Genomic DNA, 18,540 nt, shown 5'->3' on the forward strand with positions numbered 1-18,540 from the left:
TCCTAAATCTTAATCTACAGACCCTTCTAAAATTCCTCTCCCTTATCCTGTTCCGTCACCCTCTTAATTTCTTTCTAAATATATATCCTTCTAGATATCTAGATTTATAGATATAGCTATGTTGTTCTCTCTTTAACCTAGATCTGATGAGGGTAGGGATCTAGCACTACCAGCCCTCTACCCCCACCTATTTCCTCTGTATCAGGTCTTTCTCTTGTGCCTCATTTCTATGAGATAATTGCTCTTTTTACCTTTTCCTACACAGTTTTGCTTTTTAGAATCACCCCATTATACTTAGCTCAGCCCCAACCTTTCTTTTGATCTACCCAAGTACTAATGACAGTCTTAAGAATACTGATAACATTTCCACATATAAAAAATAGTTTGACCTTATTGAATCCCTTATAATTGGTCTTTGATGTTTACCTTATAGTTCTCCTAAACCATGTGTGTCAAATTTTCCACTAAGTTCTGGTCTTTTTATGACAAAAATCTGAAAGTCTGTCAATTCATTGAATGCCCTTTTTTTTTTCATTCAGGATTATACTTAACTTTGCTGGGTAAGTTAGTTTTGGCTGCAACCCCAGTTCTTTTGCCTTTTGATATGTAGTGTTCCAAGACCTGTTATCTTTTAGTGTAGCAGCTACTAGGTCTTATGTAATTCTGATTGTGGCTCCGTGATATTTGGAATTTTTTTCTTATTGATCATAATATTTTCTTCTTAACCTGGGGGTTTTGAAACTTGGCTATGTTATTCCTTGGGCTCTCTTTCAGGTGCTGATCAGTATGTTTTTTCTATTTCTTCTTTCCTCTTGTTCTAAAATTTCAAGGCAATTTTCTTTAATTATTTCTTGTTACATTGTATCAAGATAATTTTTTCGATCATAGTTCTCAGGTAGTCCAACTATTCTTATATTATATCTGTTCTCCAGATCAGTTGTTTTTCCTATGAGATATTTCACATTCTTTTCTATTTTTTCATTCTTTTGACTTTGTTTTATTATTTCTTGGTATCATGACATCATTCACTCCCCCTTGCCCAATTCAAGGAGTTGTTTTCTTCCTTAAGTTTCTGGATCCCTTTTTCTAATCAGTTGATTTTCTTGGTTTTCTTGGATTGTTCTTTTTTTCCCCTTCTGATTTTTCCTTAGTCTCTCATACTTGATTTTTTAAAGTTCTTCCAGGAACTCTTTTGGGGCATGTGACCATTTGGCATTGCTCTTTGAGATAAGAGGGGCTTTTTTTTTTTTTTTTTGCTTCAGTGTCCTCTTCTGTGTATGAACCCAGGTATTCTGTATCACCATATTGTGGTCTGTGGTTGGATTCTTTCTCCTTTGCTTACTCATTTTTTTTTTTTCTTTTAGCAGCTTGTTATTAGAATCACGTCTATGACTAAAGAGCATGAGGGATGTTTCCTCTGGCCTCAGGTCCTTCTTACTGTTATTTTCTAAGTTTCATCCAGGGCCCAACCTTGGCACTCTTCTCCCCCTCCAAGTCACAGCTAGGGCCCCCAGCCACATTATGCTGGAAATGCTATTGTTCCCTGAGGACCCTCCGTGGCTGTAATCTTCAGTTCTCCCCTATGGCCTGGAACCAAAACCAGAAACTCAGCTCTCCAGCCAGTAGCATTCCTTCCTACTACTTCTGCACTCACTGGATGTGTGCTAGTTCCTTCTCACCTTCAACTGGCCTGACATCTCTAGGCATAAGAAGGTCTTCCAACCTGCTCAGATGTCTGACCCCTCTCCCCACATGCATTTAGTGTCCCAATTTTTCCACATTCCTTCCGGCATTTATCATTTTCTTTTTCTGACATGTTAGACAATCTGATGAGTGAAGGTAGTATCTCAGAGTCATTTCGATTTGCATTTCTCTAATCAATTGTGATTTGGAGCAATTTTTCATGACTATTGATACCTTTGATTTCTTCTAAAAACTGCCTGTTCATATCAATTGGGGAATGGCTCATATTTTTGTAAATTTGGTTCCATTTCCTATATATATGAGAAATGAGGCCTTTATCAGAGAAACATGATATAAAAGTGTTTTCCCCAGTTTCCTATTTTCCTTCTAGCTGTGTTTGGCTGCATTAATTTTGTTTGTATAAAACCCTCTTAATTTAATGTAATCAAAATTATCCGTTTTATTTCCTGTGATTCTTTTTATCTCTTATGTGGTCATAAACTTTCCTTCTCCATAGATCTGATGAGTACTTTTTTTTTTGGTGCTTCCTTAACCTTTATAGTATCACCCTTTATATCTAAATCATTTATCTATTTTGATTGTATCTTGGTATGCAGTATGAAATGTTGGTCTATGCCTACTTTCTCCCAAACTCCTTTCCAGTTTTCCTAGCAGGTTTTGTCAAATGATAAGTTTTTACCCCAAAGCTTAGATCTTTGGGTTTATCAAACACTAGATTACTAAAGTCATTTACTACTATGTGTTATGTACCTAATCTCCATTGATCCACCACTCAATTTCTTAGCCACTACTAGATTATTTTCATGTTTACTACTTTGTAATATAGTTTGAAATCTAGAATGTATGGTAGGCTGTTTTCCTTCATTTTTTCCCTTTGATTCCCTTGATGTTTTTAATCTTTTGTTCTTCCAGATGAATTTTGTTATTTTTCTGTAGTTCTATCAAATAATTCTGTGGTAGTTTGATTGGTATGGTAACCTAGGTAGATTATTTAGTTTCCAATTAAATTTTAATATATCCTTTCACAGACCTTTATTGAATATAATTTTATTGTATTATGATCTGAAAAGAATGCATTTAATAATTCTACTTTTTTGCATTTCATTGTAAGGCTTTTATGCCCTAATACTTGGTCAGTTTTTGTGAAGGTGCTTCGTGCAGCTGAGAACAAAGTATACTCCTTTCTATTCCTATTCAATTTGCTTCAGAGGTCTATCATAAGATTTTATTTATCCCCTTTACTTCTTTACTCTGAGAGAGTAAAGTTGAGGTCTCCCACTAGTATAGTTTTACTGTCTATTTCCTCCTGTACTTCATTTAACTTTTCCTTTATAAATTTGTATGCTGTGCCAGTTGGTACATATATATTTAGTATTGATATTGCTTCATTGTCTATGGTTCCTTTTTTAGCAAGATGTCGTTTCCCTGCTTATATCTTTTTATTAGGTCTCTTTTTGCTTTGACTTTGAAATCATAGATGTTACCCCTGCCTTTTTTATTTCAGCTAAAGCATAATAGATTCTGCTCCAGCTCCTTATTTTTAACTCTATGTGTGTTTGTTTGTTTCAAATGTGGTTTTTGTACAACATATTGTTAGATTCTGGTTTCTAATCCATTTTGTTATATGTTTCCATTTTATGGGTGAATTTATCACATTCATAGTTATGATTACTAATTGTATATTTCCCTCCTTCCTATTTTCTTCTGATTATCCTGTCTCTCTCTTTTTTTATCCTGTCTCCCCCTCTAATGTTTGTTTTGCTTCTGACTACAGCCTTCCTTTATTTGCCCTCCGTTTTATCACCCCCACCACTCCTTTTCTCTTATTCTCTTCCTTTCCTACTTCCCTGTTGGGTAAGATAAATTTCTATACTCAGTTGAGTATGTGTATCTACTTCCGTCTTTTGAACCAATTTAGATGAGAGTGATGTTCAGACATTGCCTACCCCCTACAATTTTCCCCTCTACTGTAAAATTTCTTCCTTGCATGCCTCTTTTATGTGAGATAATTTTCCCCATTCTTTCTCTCCTTTCTACCTTTTCCCAGGACATCTCTTTCTCACCTATCCATTTTCTTTTCATCCTAACATAATTGACTTATGGCCCACTCCCTCTCTCTATGTAGAATCCTTCTAACTGCTCTAATAATGAGAAAGTTCTTAGAAGTTACGTATATCATCTTCCCAAATAGAAATATAACTAGTTTAATCTTATTGAGTCCCTTATAATTTCTCTTTCATATTCATCTTTTTATTCTTCTCTTGAAGTAAAATTTTCACTTCAGCTCTGGGTTTGAAAGTTCTCTATTTTTACTAAATATCTGGTTTTCCTTTGAAAGATTATACTCAGTTTTGCTTGCTTGATAGGTTATTCTTGGTTGTAATCCCAGTTCTTTTGCCTTCTGGAATATCATATTCCAAGACCTCTGCTCCTTTAATGTGGTTGCTGCTAAATCTTATGTGATCCTGACTGTGGCTCCACAATATTTGAAAGGTTTCTTTCTAGCTACCTGAAATATTTTCTCTAGAAGCTCTGGAATCTGGTTATAGTATTCCTGGGAATTTTCATTTTGGGATCTCTTTAAGGTGATGATCAGTGGATTCTTTCCATTTCCATTTTATCCTCTGGTTCTAGGGTAATAGGGCAGCTTTCCTTTATGATTTCTTGAAATTTAATTTCCAGGCTCTTTCTTTAATCATAGCTTTCAAGTAGACTAATAATTCTTAAATTATTTCTCTTTAATCTATTTTCCAGATCAGTGGTTTTTCTGTTGAGATAGTTCACATTTTCTTCTACGTTTTTCATTCTTTTGACTTCGTCTTATTGTTTCTTGATGTCTCATAGTGCCTCTTTTACTGACCTGTTAATTGCCTTTTCATAATTTTCTTCCCTCTGATTTTTTCTTCTGCCATGCTTATTTGATTTTTCAAAATCATTTTTTAACCCTTCCAGGAATTCTAAGCTCATTTCACATTTTTTTTTTCCTTTGAGGCTTTGCTCAGTAGCTGTTTTGACTTCATTGTCTTCTTCTGAGTTTGTGTCTTGATCTTCCCTATCACTCTTGTAGCTTTTCACAGTCAGATTCCTTTTTTGTTGTTTGCTCATTTTTCTAATCTATTTCTTAGCTTTGAATATATGTTAAAGTTGAGCTCTGTTTCCAGCTTTGAAAGGGGAAGGGGCCACTGTCCTAAACTTCAGGCTTTTTTTGCATTGCTGTTTTCAGAGCTAGTTCTGGGGAGTTAGAAGTTTTCAAGTTTTAAGATGCTGGAGAGAGGTGTACTTACTGCTCTGTCGGTCTGCACTCTAGTCCTTACCATGGAAGGACCCTTGATCTCTTAGGATTACAAGTGATACGTTTCCTCAGGATCCCTAATCCCTTGTAACCAAAAGTGCTACTGCTCCTCTGGGCCCCTCTTCCCTCTTTACCAAAATGCTTCTCTCTGCCTTTGACAATTTAGGAATAAAGAAATTCTGGGATTAAATTTTAACTCTTTTTAAATGAAAGGAATGAGAATCTTAATAAATAGGGAATAAATGAAACTATAAACAAACTTAATTATATATGTTATGTACAATTCCATTAGACTTATTAATCTTTCTAGGCCATTTTCCATGAAGATAGCCATTTGCATGATTTTTAAAGTCCTTTTAAAATAAGTGAAGCATAAGCCTTTAAGTGTTTTGTTGTTTTTGTATTTTTTTTTTCAGCTGAGTATGAGTTACCTGAGGAGACCATAAAGAACCTTCAACAGCATCAGCCTAACACCAAGGATGTGCACATCAACAAGGAAAATGCCACTGAGGGACATCCAGAGGAGTCTCAGGGTATTTCTTCCTCAAACTTGAATATGGAACCATGTGGCACAGACACTCGTGCCAGCTCATTACTGCCTGAAACCACCAGTTTATTGCCCAACACAGACAGAACGAATGTAGAAAAGGCTGAACTCTGTAATGAAAGCAAACAGCCTGGCTTAGCAAGGAGCCAAGAGAGCAGTCTGGATGAAAGTAAGGAAATATGTAGCTCTGGGAAGACCCCAGATGCAGAGGAGCAGCATAAACTGAATGCCCATCATCTGTGTGAGAGGCAAGAACTAAAGGAGAAGCCACAGCATCCTGACAGCCCCAGAGGTAATCCTCAGAACTGCCTGTCTGGAACCAAAGTGAAAAGCAGTATTCAGAAAGTTAATGAGTGGCTCTCCAGAAGTGATGACATTTTAGCCCCTGATTACTCCTGTGATCAGAGCAGTAAACAGGATACCGAGATGACTAGTGCCTTAGAAGACGGGCATTCAGATGCTGCAGATGGAAATTCTAGCATTTCTGAGAAGACTGATCTAGTGGCTGACACTACTGATGCTACCTGCGTGCCTGAGTCTGAAAGAAGCTGCCCCAGGCCAGCAGAAAGCAACAATATTGAAGATAAAATATTTGGAAAAACCTATCGGAGAAAGTCAGGCCATTCTCATTTGAGTTACATAACTGAAAACTTGTTTGTTGAAGCTGTTGCTCCTGATTCTTTGATCCCTCCAGAGCCTCTCAAAACAACCAGACTAAAGCGTAAAAGAAAGACCATATCTGACCTACAGCCTGAGGATTTTATCAGGAAGACAGACATTCCAACTATTCACACAGCTCCTGAAAAGAAAAATCATGCTGTTGACCAAATTCTTGAAAGCAAACAAAATGACCAAGTGATAAACACAGCTCATGGTCATCCTGAACAGAAAACACTAGATGGTCGTGTAGGGGACCTGAAAAATGCTCAGGCGTCAGAGTTCTCTGCAGAGAAAGAATCCACTTTCAGAACTGGAACAGAGCCTGTGGCTGGCAGTACGAACCACGGGGAGCTCAAATTAAATAGTAGAGATGCCAAAATGACAAAAAAAGACAGACTGAGGAAGAAGCCTTCAGCCAGGATTGTCCATGCTCTGGAGCTTGTAGCTGATAGGAACCCAAGCTCTTCTAATGAGACTGAACTACAGATCGATAGCTATCCCAGCAGTGAAGAGATAAGGAAAGCAAATCGTTCCGAACAGAAGCAAGTCAGACGCAGCAGAAGGCTTCAGCTGCTATCAGAAGAAATTGCAGTTAAAGCCAAGAATGCCCAAGATGACCAAACAGAAAAAAGTTGTGTCGGTGAAGTTTTCCCAGAACTAAAAATAGGAAATGTGCCCGCTTGTGCTACTGACAGTCTCACTACGGATAGGGATCAGGTATTAGCTAGCTGCAGTTTCACAGAAGATGATGAAAGGAGCCTGGAAGCAATCCCAAGCAGCAAACACCAAGACCAAGATGTAGCATTAAGTGGAAGGGAGGGGCTGCAAGGTGAAAGAGCCCACAGAAGCTCGGAGGCTTTGGAAGTTGCTGATTCTTATTGGGATACTCAGGACAGTGCCTCGTTGTTTCCAGCTGATCCTCCCCAACATTCAAAAGCAGGACCCAGTCCTCCTATAAGTCACTGTGAAGTAGGGGAAACCTCCAAGGAACTCTTAGATAGTTATTCATCCAAAAACACCGAAAGTGGCAGAGAAGATTTAAGGAGCCCAGTGAGACAAGAAGTTAAAAATGCCTCCGAGACAGCCACAGAAATGGAGGATAGTGAACTCGATACTCAGTTTTTGCAGAATACCTTTAAACGTTCAAAGCGCCAGTCATTTGCTCTGTGTTCCAGCCCAAGGCAGGAACGTATGAAACCCTGCACTGTCCCCAGGCTTGTAAGTCAGCACAGTCCAGATAATGCCACAGATTGTGGGGACCAGGATAAAGAAAATCAGGGAAACAGAGATTCAAACAAGCCTGTGCAGCCAGTGTCTGCAGTCATGAGCTTAGTCACAGCTTGTCAGACAGTGGAGAGGAAGCCAGGTGATTATGCCAAAAGTAGCACCGCAGGAATCTCTAGGCTTTGTCACATAGCTGCTCCATTACGTAGTGGCAATGACTGTGAACACATTGCTGGAAACAACCTGGGAATTTCACAAGTTCCTGATCAAAAACAATCAGTTTCTCCAGGAAGGTCATCTGCTAGTAAAAATACGTATACAAAAAACCTCCAGGAAGAAATGCTTGATGAACAGACTACATGCCCTGAAACAGCTATGGGAAATGAGAGCTTCGTCCAAAGCAGCATAAGCCCAGTTAGCCAAAGTAACAGCCGAGAATTTATTTCTGAAGCAACTGACTTAAAAAGATTTATTGGCATAGGCTGTAGTGGAGAAGGCAGTCAGGCAGAAAAAGGTGAAAACAAAGAATCTGAATTAAATACACCAACCAAATTAAAGCTTGTGCAACCCCACGTCTGTCAACAAAGCTTTCCTCAGGATAATTGCAAAGAGTCTAACAGAAAAGGGAAGGAAGGAACTGGAAAATTAACTCAGGCCATCAGTACAGATTCATCTCCATGTTTAGAACATTCTTCTCAGATTTGGTCTGAGACTCCTGACTTGTTGGACAATGATGGCGAAATCAAAGAAGACAGCAGCTTTGCTGAAAGTGACATCAAAGAACAATCTGCTATTTTTGGTAAAAAATTTCAGGTAAGACAGTCTAGGAAAAGCCTGAGTCCTTTAGCACATAGAAATCCCAATTTGACTTGGAAATCCCGAAGACAGGCCCGGAAATTGGAGTCCTCAGAAGAAGAGGATGCCTCCAGTGAGGAGGAAGAACTTCCAAACTTTCAAGACTTAATATTTGGCAAAGCTGCAAGTACACCCTCTCAGCCCACCAAAAATAAAGCTATTGCCATAGAGCTTTCAGCAAACAAGGCAGAGGAGAATCTAGCCTTCCTAAACAAAAATAGCGGTGCTAACAGTCTTCAGATATTATCTGGGGAGGCATCCCAGGATGAGAATTCCAGCCAAGAATCTGAATGTTCTGGTAGCTTATTTTCTTCACACTCTAATTCATTAGAAGACTTAACTGGAAAAGCAAACGACAAGGATTCTGCCTTGGTGTTTGGTTCTTCCAAACAAGGGAGAGGTCAGCCTGGAGCCGATGAAGTCCAGAGTGACGGTGAAATGCCCAGGGTTTCCCAAGATGAAGAAGAAAGGGAAACTGACCTAGATGAAGATCATCACCTCAGGGATCGGGGTGTGGACTCAAATTTAGGTATTGGCCCCAAGCTTTTGTGTTTGCAGAAGTCTAGTTTGTACTACTGACCTAAATGTTTGTATTTAATGACTGTGGATAAGCACCTTTTTTTCTTTTTGGATAAGCAACTTCAAACTTTCAGCCCTACTTTCTCCTAAGGCAGAAAGAATTTTTGAATGAATGACTGTGGAGTTAGAGGACAGATCTCTGTTTGAGTGAGATGTAGTAGAATTTCTTGAGATCATGACCTATTTTTGTAAAAAGTATCTTTTAGGTGCCTGCCTTAGAATCTGAAAAGAAAGGGGAGGGGAGTTGTCTCTGTGTGCATGTGTGCATTATGTCATTGGAAAGAAAATGGTGAAGGCAACAATCCCTTTTAAAGTTTAGTTTTTAAATGTAAATTCGGTTTCGTTGTACAAAATTAAAATTCCAAAATGATATTGGCCTCCCCCCCAAAATCATTTGGGGAACTTAAAGAAAAAAACATTGTGCTCTCCTATGTTGTTATCTTGTTTTACAATTTACATCTATTTTCTTTTTTTCTAAAAATTATTTAAGGTGAATCTGCATCTGGGTATGACAGTGAAACAAGCCATCCTGGAGACATTTCACAGCTATCCTCTCAGAGTGATATTTTAACCACTCAGGTATGAAAAATTATTTGTATATCTCTGTTGTATTTGTGTGTGTGTATCCATTATCCACGTGTATCGTCAGCATTCATCTATACGATATATGTCATGCATTTCATATTTAATTTACATATCATTTGTCCTTTACTTGAGAAACCTGATGGCTGCCACAATGAGTAACAGTGTTTGTTGTCAGCTGGTTCAGTTTTAGGTCCAGGAACCAAGAAAAATATAGCTCTTTAATCATTTCTCATATGTATGAAATCTTCCACTATCCTTCTACCCTAATATCTCATTGTAGCATAAAGGTGATCTTGGGTTCTCAAAGCTTATGCCATAGGTATAGACTCAGTCTGCTACAATCAGGTTGGAAACACATAGTGTACAAGTACTCCCAGTGATAGACTTCATGTCTGTTTTCCAAGGTCTAGTCCTATTTAGCACTAAGAAGCATATCATCAAAGGGTTGGCTACTGTGTGATGATTTTTTCCCCCAGCAACAGCAGCTCATATAGACCATCTTTTAAAACAGGGCCCTGAGGTCTGTGAACTTGTTTCTTTTAAAATATTTTGATAGCTGTATTTCACTATAATTTGTTCCCTATGTATTTGATTTTATGCATTAAGAAAATCTGAAAAGGGTTCCCTGGACTTCACCAGACTGACTCCCTCCCTCTCTCTCTTTACACACACACACACACACACACACACACACACACACACACACAAGTAAGTTCTGTTCTAAAATATGGAAGAGTTTTAATTAGCAGGAGTTCTGACCATATCTTTTGTTTCCCCCTATAGAACACACTAGGGCTGTAGCGGACACTTTATTCATTCATTCATTCATTCATTAAGCATCAATTAGTCTTATCATTGTCCTTTGTGGTGGATCACGTGGCAAACAAATTGGTTTTGACAAATGTTTGTTAAGCATTTCATATGTGTGGACCTTCTGCTAGATGATGCAAAGAAATGACCGAGAAGTTGTTCAGGTGATAGAGACAAAAGGAAGGACACTTACTGTGACCTTTAAGGAGCTCATCTCCTGCTGGGACAGATAGAAAATGCTCCCACCTAAGTAGAAATCGAGATAAAAAAGAACAAAGACCCAGACCAGGCTCCAGAGAAATATGAGGACAGAGAGAATTCTTTGAGCTGCAGGCATCAGGGAAGGTTTCACGGAAGGTGGTGCTTGAACCCACCCCTGGAGAAAGATGAGACAGGAACACCCTCTCCAGGGCGAAGGCACAACCTGGGGAAGGTATTAGTTACTCTCACCTTTTTTCAAACACTTCTATAGAGAGACATTGATTAGCTCACAATACTAAACTGGGACCTGTGTGGTTTTCTCCCTATTTATAAGCATCTTACCTTTCAATTTTTAAAACATTCACTGGCTTTTCTGTCCAGGACCTGTGTTCTTCCTTGTTTTATAGGCAATTGCAATTTTTTTTTTCAAATACCAGTGTTCTATCCTGAAGATATCTGGTATAGACAGTATTGAAGAATCTCTCTTATCATTTAAAAGAATCTTTTGGAATGGGTGCTCCCAAACTTGGAGGTAGAATAACCTGCTGGAGAATAAGAATTATATCTAGCTCACCCTTTTTTTATAAATATACTGTAAAGTTTGAAGGGCACTTTATGTACCAACAGTTATTTGATCCTGCCAACAATCCTGTGCAGATAGGTATGATTGACAGGATTATTGCCCTTTTATAAATAAGGAAACTGAGGCTCAGAGAGGTTATATGACTTCTTCGAGGTCACACCACTAATCACCAGGGATGTGGGATTTGATTCCTGACACTCCCAGAAATCTTTCCACTATGCTATCCTGCCTCTCAAAGAAAACACCCCAGCAATATGTTCCATCCTCCATGAGATCTAATTCTGTAAGTGAATTACTCAGGACCTTAGTTTCCCCATCCCTAAAAGAAGAATCGTTCCACCACTCCCTGCATCTCTTTTCAGATTTCTACCCCACCTCTCCTCCCCACCCCCAATTTACATCCTAAGCCTGCCTCTGGCTGTCAACAAGTGAATAAGAAGCAAAAGCCAAATGGGTACTTGTTCTTTTCCTTTCATAATTCTTTGTAGTGCAAGACTGATCAGGGACACCTGGGAGAGTAACAGCTTTCCTTGCTGGTTTTTCAGCACTAGAATCCGTTCCTTGAGAGGCCTAAGTACTGTAGCAGTTTGTAGTGAACTGTATTATTGAGCATTCCATGAGCCGCTTCCAGTTCCAGAAACAAATAAGGCCTCAGGGTTAAATGGGACATTAAAGTTCAAGGTATGCTCATTATGATTCTTAGAATCTACTGCTGAATTTGTTCCTGGAGAAGTGGTTCCCTCTCTGTACTCCAATGTTATCCCAAGCCATGCTGGGAAGAATTATAGAACATAATGTCTTAGACACCAGGCTGAAATGTAGGATGAAAACCTATTAGGTCAGTTTCCATCATGGTGGTGGGAAGTATAGCCACACCACTGAAGTCCTTGGTATTTGAAGTGGTGGAATGTTTGGCTGGCTTTTATCAGAACAACTTCCCAAATCCTTAGTCTGCTTCAGGGACTGTGAGAGAAGCCTTATCAGTTTGTTTTCTTTTTTCAAGTTTTTAATTGTTATCTGTTCTTTTATCACCTTCACTTCCAAATATATATATTCATCTTTCCTCCTTTACCTAGTAAGCCCTTATAACAAAGAATACAAAAAACAGTTCAGCAAAACTAACCAACACATCAGTGAATCTGACAGAATATGTAATGGTCCCTTTCCATGATCCTCCACTCCAACAACAAAAAAAAAGTGTTCTGTTCATTTTTTGTGGAAAGAAAGTTTCCTGAAACTGAAGGCCTATTGGACTACAGAGGAGGTTTGTGTGGTTTCTGCCTGTTTTGTACCTGAGCTGAGGTACAAAGCATTCTCCTCATTTATGCAGGATTGCCATGGTGACTAGACAGATAAAGAGACCTGTGGGGCTTTTTCTCTCTCTCTCTCTGATTCATGATTCTTTCTGGATCTGGGGGAGGGTGGGAAAGGATGCTTTCACCATCTCAGAATGATATTTTATTCCTTCTATTCTGAAATTGGAAACTCTAGGGATCTAGTTTCTGATCCTGTCACATTTTGTACTTGAACCCTGTCTGTGATTCTGATGAAGTATCCTCACTCCATTATTTGCTCCAGTTTCCATTGTGGGAGATAATATTCCTAGTTGTTTTCAGAAATGTCATAGGTATTAATTAAAGGGATCTTTTGTTACTTTTTAAGATTTGGAGACTTGTTTTGTTTTTTTTTTTTGCAAAGTGTTGTAGTAAACATTTGCCCCAAAGTCCTGGTGTCAGAGAGCACAGATTAGCATAATGTGTCTTAGTACACATAGACTAAGAATAGAACTGTAGAGAAGACAATTCACCAAAACTTTTATTTAGCACTTATTAGGTTTGGCGGTCTAGGGCAGATGCTGGGGATGATACAGAATTTAAATGTCATGACCCTTGCCCTTATAGTACTTATAACTTAAAGTGACTTGCCCAGGGTCACACAGCTAGTAAGTGTCAAGTGTCTGAGGCCGGATTTGAACTCGGGTCCTTCTGAATCCAGGGCTGGTGCTTTATCCACTGTGTCACCTAGCTGCCCCCACTATCGATATTTCTAACTATAAATGGTCCCTATTAGTTATAAGCGCTATAGGGGACAACTAGGTGGCACAGTGGATAAAGCACCGGCCCTGGATTCAGAAGGACCTGAGTTCAAATCCGGCCTCAGACACTTGACACTTACTAGCTGTGTGACCCTGGGCAAGTCACTTAACCCTCATTGCTCTGCCAAAAAAAAAAATACTTGAAATAATGATAGTACAATTTAATTCATAAATTGGAAGTAGAAAAATGAGCATTTCTAGCATAAGAAACAATGCAAATAAAGGCACTGAGGGAGAATTGCACAGCACGTGAATGGGGACAGCAACTTGTCTAGACTGATTGAAACACACTTCCAAATGTCACCGGATCATGCCAACCCCACTGCAGGCTTCAGCACAACCTCCTTCCTGCTAGAAACATGCATTCTGTTTCTGGAATCGATCTAGTCTTGAGAGGTGGGCCTTGTTGCCTTGTCTTGTCCAGAGCCAGACCTTCACCTCTCTTCCTAGCCACCTCTAGACCATGCTGCTGCCACACCCTCCCTCCCCTCCTGTTTCCCAGCCCCCCCCCCTTCCCTTATGTGTTGTCTCACCCTGAAGAAATGTCAGCTCCTTGTGGGCAGGGACTGTCTTGCTCATTTGTATTTGTATTTGTATTCCCTGCACTTAGAATAGTGATGGGCACATAATAAGTGTTTAGTGAATGCTTTTTCCATCTGTGTATCTATCTAAACAGAATTGGATGGAAGAGAGTAGTATTAGATAAGACAGACAAAGTAGGCTGGCGCTAGATTGGAGAGAGCCTTGAATGCCAGGCAGGGAAATTTGGATTTTCCTGGTAGTTAGCAGAGGGCCATTGGAAGGTTCTGAGCAGAGAAATAATATAGCCAAGTGCATTCATGAGGAAGATGTCTGGCAGCAATGGAATTTTTTTTTTTTTTTTGGTGGGGCAATGGGGGTTAAGTGACTTCCCAGGGTCACACAGCTAGTAAGTGTCAAGTGTCTGAGGCCGGATTTGAACTCAGGTACTCCTGAATCCAGGGCCAGTGCTTTATCCACTGCGCCACCTAGCTGCCCCATCAATGGAAATGAATGACCTATCTAAGCTGTTCCCTGGTTAACTAAGACCTTAACTACATCACAGATCTGGGATATCTAAAATGTGGCTGGCCAAACCCCTCCAGGATGCCTCAGAGCTGTCCAGTCAGAAAACAGTACTGTGAAGATTTAGTTGGTACGAATGGAAGGGTCCCTATAGCCTGTAGCCCTCCGAGTACAGTAATATAGTCATAGTCTTCTTGCTATTCTTGCTGCCTTCCTAAGCTGCTTTATTATATTAGCTACATTGAGGCAGGATATGGTAATCATGCGATATAGCAACCAGAATAACCTTCTGGAAGCATTCATCAGTGGCCTTTTTCTTGTAACGTAGCAGGGGTTGCTGAGGACAAGCCCAGTCCATTTCCTGATCAGAGATGTAGGCACAACCAGGCTCCACATGGTGGCAGTGCTGTTGCTACAAAAGTAATTGGCAGCAATGCATTCTCAGTGTGGCAGTGGAAACCTTTGTCAAGCTCAGAATACATTTTCCACTCATGAAAAAACCCCTCCTGCTAAAGCTCTGAATTCAGTGTGGCAGGAGAAGGAAGATGGCTTGTTTTTAGGGAAGGGCAAAGATGTTTTCAAGAATTATAAGTAGTAAGAGATAAGAGAACCAATTCTTCTCCCCAGATTTTTGCAACCAGTTAGAGTTCCTGATGCATGTAGAGAAGTGTCTATTTTAGAAAGTCCTTACTTCAGTTGAAGTCTAGTTGGACCACTTAACCCTTTGCCTTCCAAAAGCCTTATCTGAAATGGCTTTTTCTTGAAATGAAGTGATGAGGGTAGCTAGGTGGCACAATGGCTAGAGCACCGGCTCTGGATTCAGGAGGACCTGAGTTCAAATCCGACCTCAGACACTTGACACTTACTACCTGTGTGACCCTGGGCAAGTCACTTAACCCTCATTGCCCTGCAAAAGAAAAAAAAAAGAAATGATGAGTAGTGTGGAAGTATAAACTTAAAGGTGTAATACTAATAGCTAGTATTTATAGAGGCTGTTATGGTTTGCAGAATGCTTTATATATTGTCTCATTTGAAACTCAGCAATTTTGTGAGGTGGGTACTTACAGTTATTATTATCTCCATTTTACAGCTGACTAAATGGAGACTCAAGATAGATTAATTCAGTTGTCCATGGTCTCACAAATAGTAAATATCAGAATTGAGATTTCAAACCCAGCATTCCTTCTACTCTAAGAAACTGCACTGAGGGGCAGCTAGGTGGCGCAGTGGTTAAAGCACCAGTCCTGGATTCAGGAGGACCTGAGTTCAAATATGACCTCAGACACTTGACACTAGCTGTGTGACCCTAGGCAAGTCATTTAACCCTCATTGCCCCGCAAAAAAAAAGACAGAAAGAAACTGCACCTGTGGTGATGGTGTAGAAAATCACACGTAGTTTCTGACCTTGTCTGTCTCAAACAGACCCTGGCCTTGCTGTGTTCCAGCTACAGCTGCAGGCCTGTAATCTCTGCCTTCTGACCTTGCCTGTCTCAGACAGGCTCTAGCCTTCAGGTACCCCAGCTGCAACGACAAGCCTCCCCTAACCAGTAGGCGCCACTATGCATCCTTTATTCAGTGAATAACTGATCTCATCTTCATTTGATAAACTTGCCACTATACCACGCCTACTCTTTTTGTATATAACCAGGTGGACTACAAGAGTCACTGCCCATTGTTGGAGGATTGAAACCCCCTTTGGGTCCTCGAATAATAAATTCTCTCTCTCTCCACCTGGAGTACCTGGCTGAGTATTTTCTGTGTCAATTGTGCCCTAACAGTGGCATTAGTTGAATGTCCTTATACAAAACAATGCCTGTTCTTCCCCATTTACATTATTTTTTTGTAATCTTTCTATGGGAACCCTCCAGCCTGTTAATGTTTCTCTCCTCCTTTTCTGTGGTGATCTCTAAGCACTTCATTAGCATTTGCTCTTTATTCCTTCTGACTAAAGCCAGAGAATCAGGGAATCCTGGAGCTAGAAGGGAATTCTCTCAAGTCAATTTTAGGCTCAAAGCAAGATTAAGGACCTCTAAGGAGCCTTTTTAAGTGTTTAATCGCCTTGATAATTGGCAACTTTTCTATTGTCTAACCTAAATCTTCTCTGAGCTTACAGAGCAAAGTTAATTCTTTTCTGTATCTTTAAAATATAAGTTGGACAAAACAAAGCCTATACAAAGTATTAAAATCAAGTTAATTGAATATCTTAAAAGTATTAGATTTCTCAAGGTTGTTTTTTTTTGTTTTTCTGTTCCTTTGACCTTTAAACCAGAATAACCACCTTACAATAGGTCATTGGTTTTACAGTTCCCTTTCCCTCCTCCCCATTTCTACCCAGAATTTGTCTTATGTGAATCTTAGATTATAAGTGTTTGGCCAGATTTAGTCATTCAATACTGGGCAACTTGTGTTCTCTTCGTAAAATATGTCTTTGTAATTAATTTTAATGCTGGCATTTTTCCTCTTTGAGAGAAACATAATCTTCTGACAGGGTCGTTTCTTTGTTGTAGCAAAGGGACACCATGCAAGACAACCTGAAAAAACTCCAACAGGAAATGGCCGTCTTAGAGGCAGTCTTGGAACAACATGGTAGTCAGACCTCCAACAGTCCTGCTTCCCAGGAATCCGGGCTATGTCCTTCCCCAGAGCAGCCAGACTTAAAACAGACCAAATCAGAAAAAGGTAAATACATTTTTGTCAGCAGACATTATTGAGCCGTTTGGTAAATGGCCCCTTGTGAGGTGTGCTGGGAAATTTAGAGCATAAATGAAATAAGATACTTGCCTTCAAAGGCCTTTCCACAGAGAAGCCAAGAGAAAGGTCATCCAGGGTCATCGTGGGATCACCATCTATGTATTGAATAATATGCCGAGATTTAAAAGAGAAAATGATCCTCTGTCTTTGTATGGTTAGGAATCTGAGGAGGGAGACAAAGCACCCACAAGAAAATGACATAACACTTGTGAAGCAGTATGCAGTGTTAGTCTGTATTAGCATATTCTGCACTAAAGAGGGACCCTGATGAGCTAGAGATCAGCCTGAGAGATGCAGCTAAGAAAGGCAAGGAGACCTGGACCATTCACATGAGATGTGGTGAAAGGAGCTAGGAGTGCTAAGCCCACTAAAGACAAGACTCTAGAGTTGTAGGATAGCTGTCTTCAATTCGAAGGGCTGTCATATGGAAGAGGGATTATGTTTTTATTCTGTATGGTAGAACATACTGTAGGGCAGCTGGGTGGTGCAATGGATAGAGTAAGGGGCCTATAGTCTGGAAGACCCGAGTTCAAATTCGGCCCCATACACTTGCTAGCTGTGTGACCCTGGGCAAGTCAATTAAACTTTATCTGCCTTAGTTTTGTGATCTATGAAATGGAGATAACAATAAGACCTTCCTCTCAGGGTTTGATGTGAGGATCAAATGAGATAATATTTGTAAAGCACTCAGCACTACCTGGCACATAGTAGGTACTATATAGGTGTTCGTTATTTTTATCACCATCATCATTACCGTTGTTATTAATTACCTGGAATAGTAAATGGAAGTTACAGACAGGGAGGCAGATTTTGACTTTATAGCAATTTTAATCATTGTCCAACTGCCCTTAAGTTAGTGAGTTCCCTGTTACTGAAGGTGTTCAAGCAGGGGCTAGGTGACTACTTATTGAGGGTCATTTACAGCAGTTGTATCAAAGTCAAATAGAAACAGACCCCTGTGGTGGCATATTGACTTAAAAACTACAAATTAACATTATCTGTGTTGTATTATATTTTTATTTATTTTGTTAAACATTTCCCAGTTATGTTTTCATGTGGTTTGTGCCTCCCACGGGTTTGGGATCTCAGGCTGCCTATGAGTTTGACACCTCTTGGTTTAGAGACGTAAAATCAGACAAGGCATCTCAAGTTCCTTTCAACTCTGAGATTCCAAAATTCTGTTCCTTTAACATTGGTAAGAGGGGAGAAACTCTCCAAACTACCAGGCTTTCTATATCAGACTGAAAGATGCCCAGTGTTTAGGAGGTATGACTTGATCCATAGTGTGCTGAATTCTGTGGTGGACAGCAAAGTGCTTTATCACGGGGTTTTCCTATATTGATGAGGCCAAATTAATTAAAGCATAACTCAAGTACATGAGTACTAAAGGTGAAGGAGAGCCAAATGGGGCTGTTCAAGGGGCAGTCTTGAGCTAGGTGTTAAAAGATGATCCTGGGAATCATTTGCACCTGTGTATTGACATAAAAGAGTGGATGGGGGAAGGTGAGGCAAAGATGTTAGATTTTAACTGGGGGGAAAAACTTCACCAAAGGTGGGAGGACAAGCAGAAAGGTGTGTGCCCAAAGGGGAGGGGGGGGTGGGGCAGATAC

The 18,540-nt window shown here is 39.8% G+C and overlaps 1 protein-coding gene across 1 annotated transcript in view; it reads left to right on the top strand.

The window, feature by feature from the left end:
* BRCA1 (BRCA1 DNA repair associated) overlaps positions 1–18,540 on the top strand; it is a 72,951-nt gene that overhangs the window by 26,476 nt on the left and 27,935 nt on the right. The window contains exons 9-11 of the mRNA XM_043964359.1: positions 5,413–8,811; positions 9,352–9,440; positions 16,687–16,858. Of these exons, the coding sequence (XP_043820294.1) occupies positions 5,413–8,811; positions 9,352–9,440; positions 16,687–16,858 (3,660 nt within the window). The remainder of the gene's footprint in view (positions 1–5,412; positions 8,812–9,351; positions 9,441–16,686; positions 16,859–18,540) is intronic.

Source organism: Dromiciops gliroides, chromosome 4 (genome assembly GCF_019393635.1).
Source record: "Dromiciops gliroides isolate mDroGli1 chromosome 4, mDroGli1.pri, whole genome shotgun sequence".
NCBI classification, from domain to species: domain Eukaryota; kingdom Metazoa; phylum Chordata; class Mammalia; order Microbiotheria; family Microbiotheriidae; genus Dromiciops; species Dromiciops gliroides.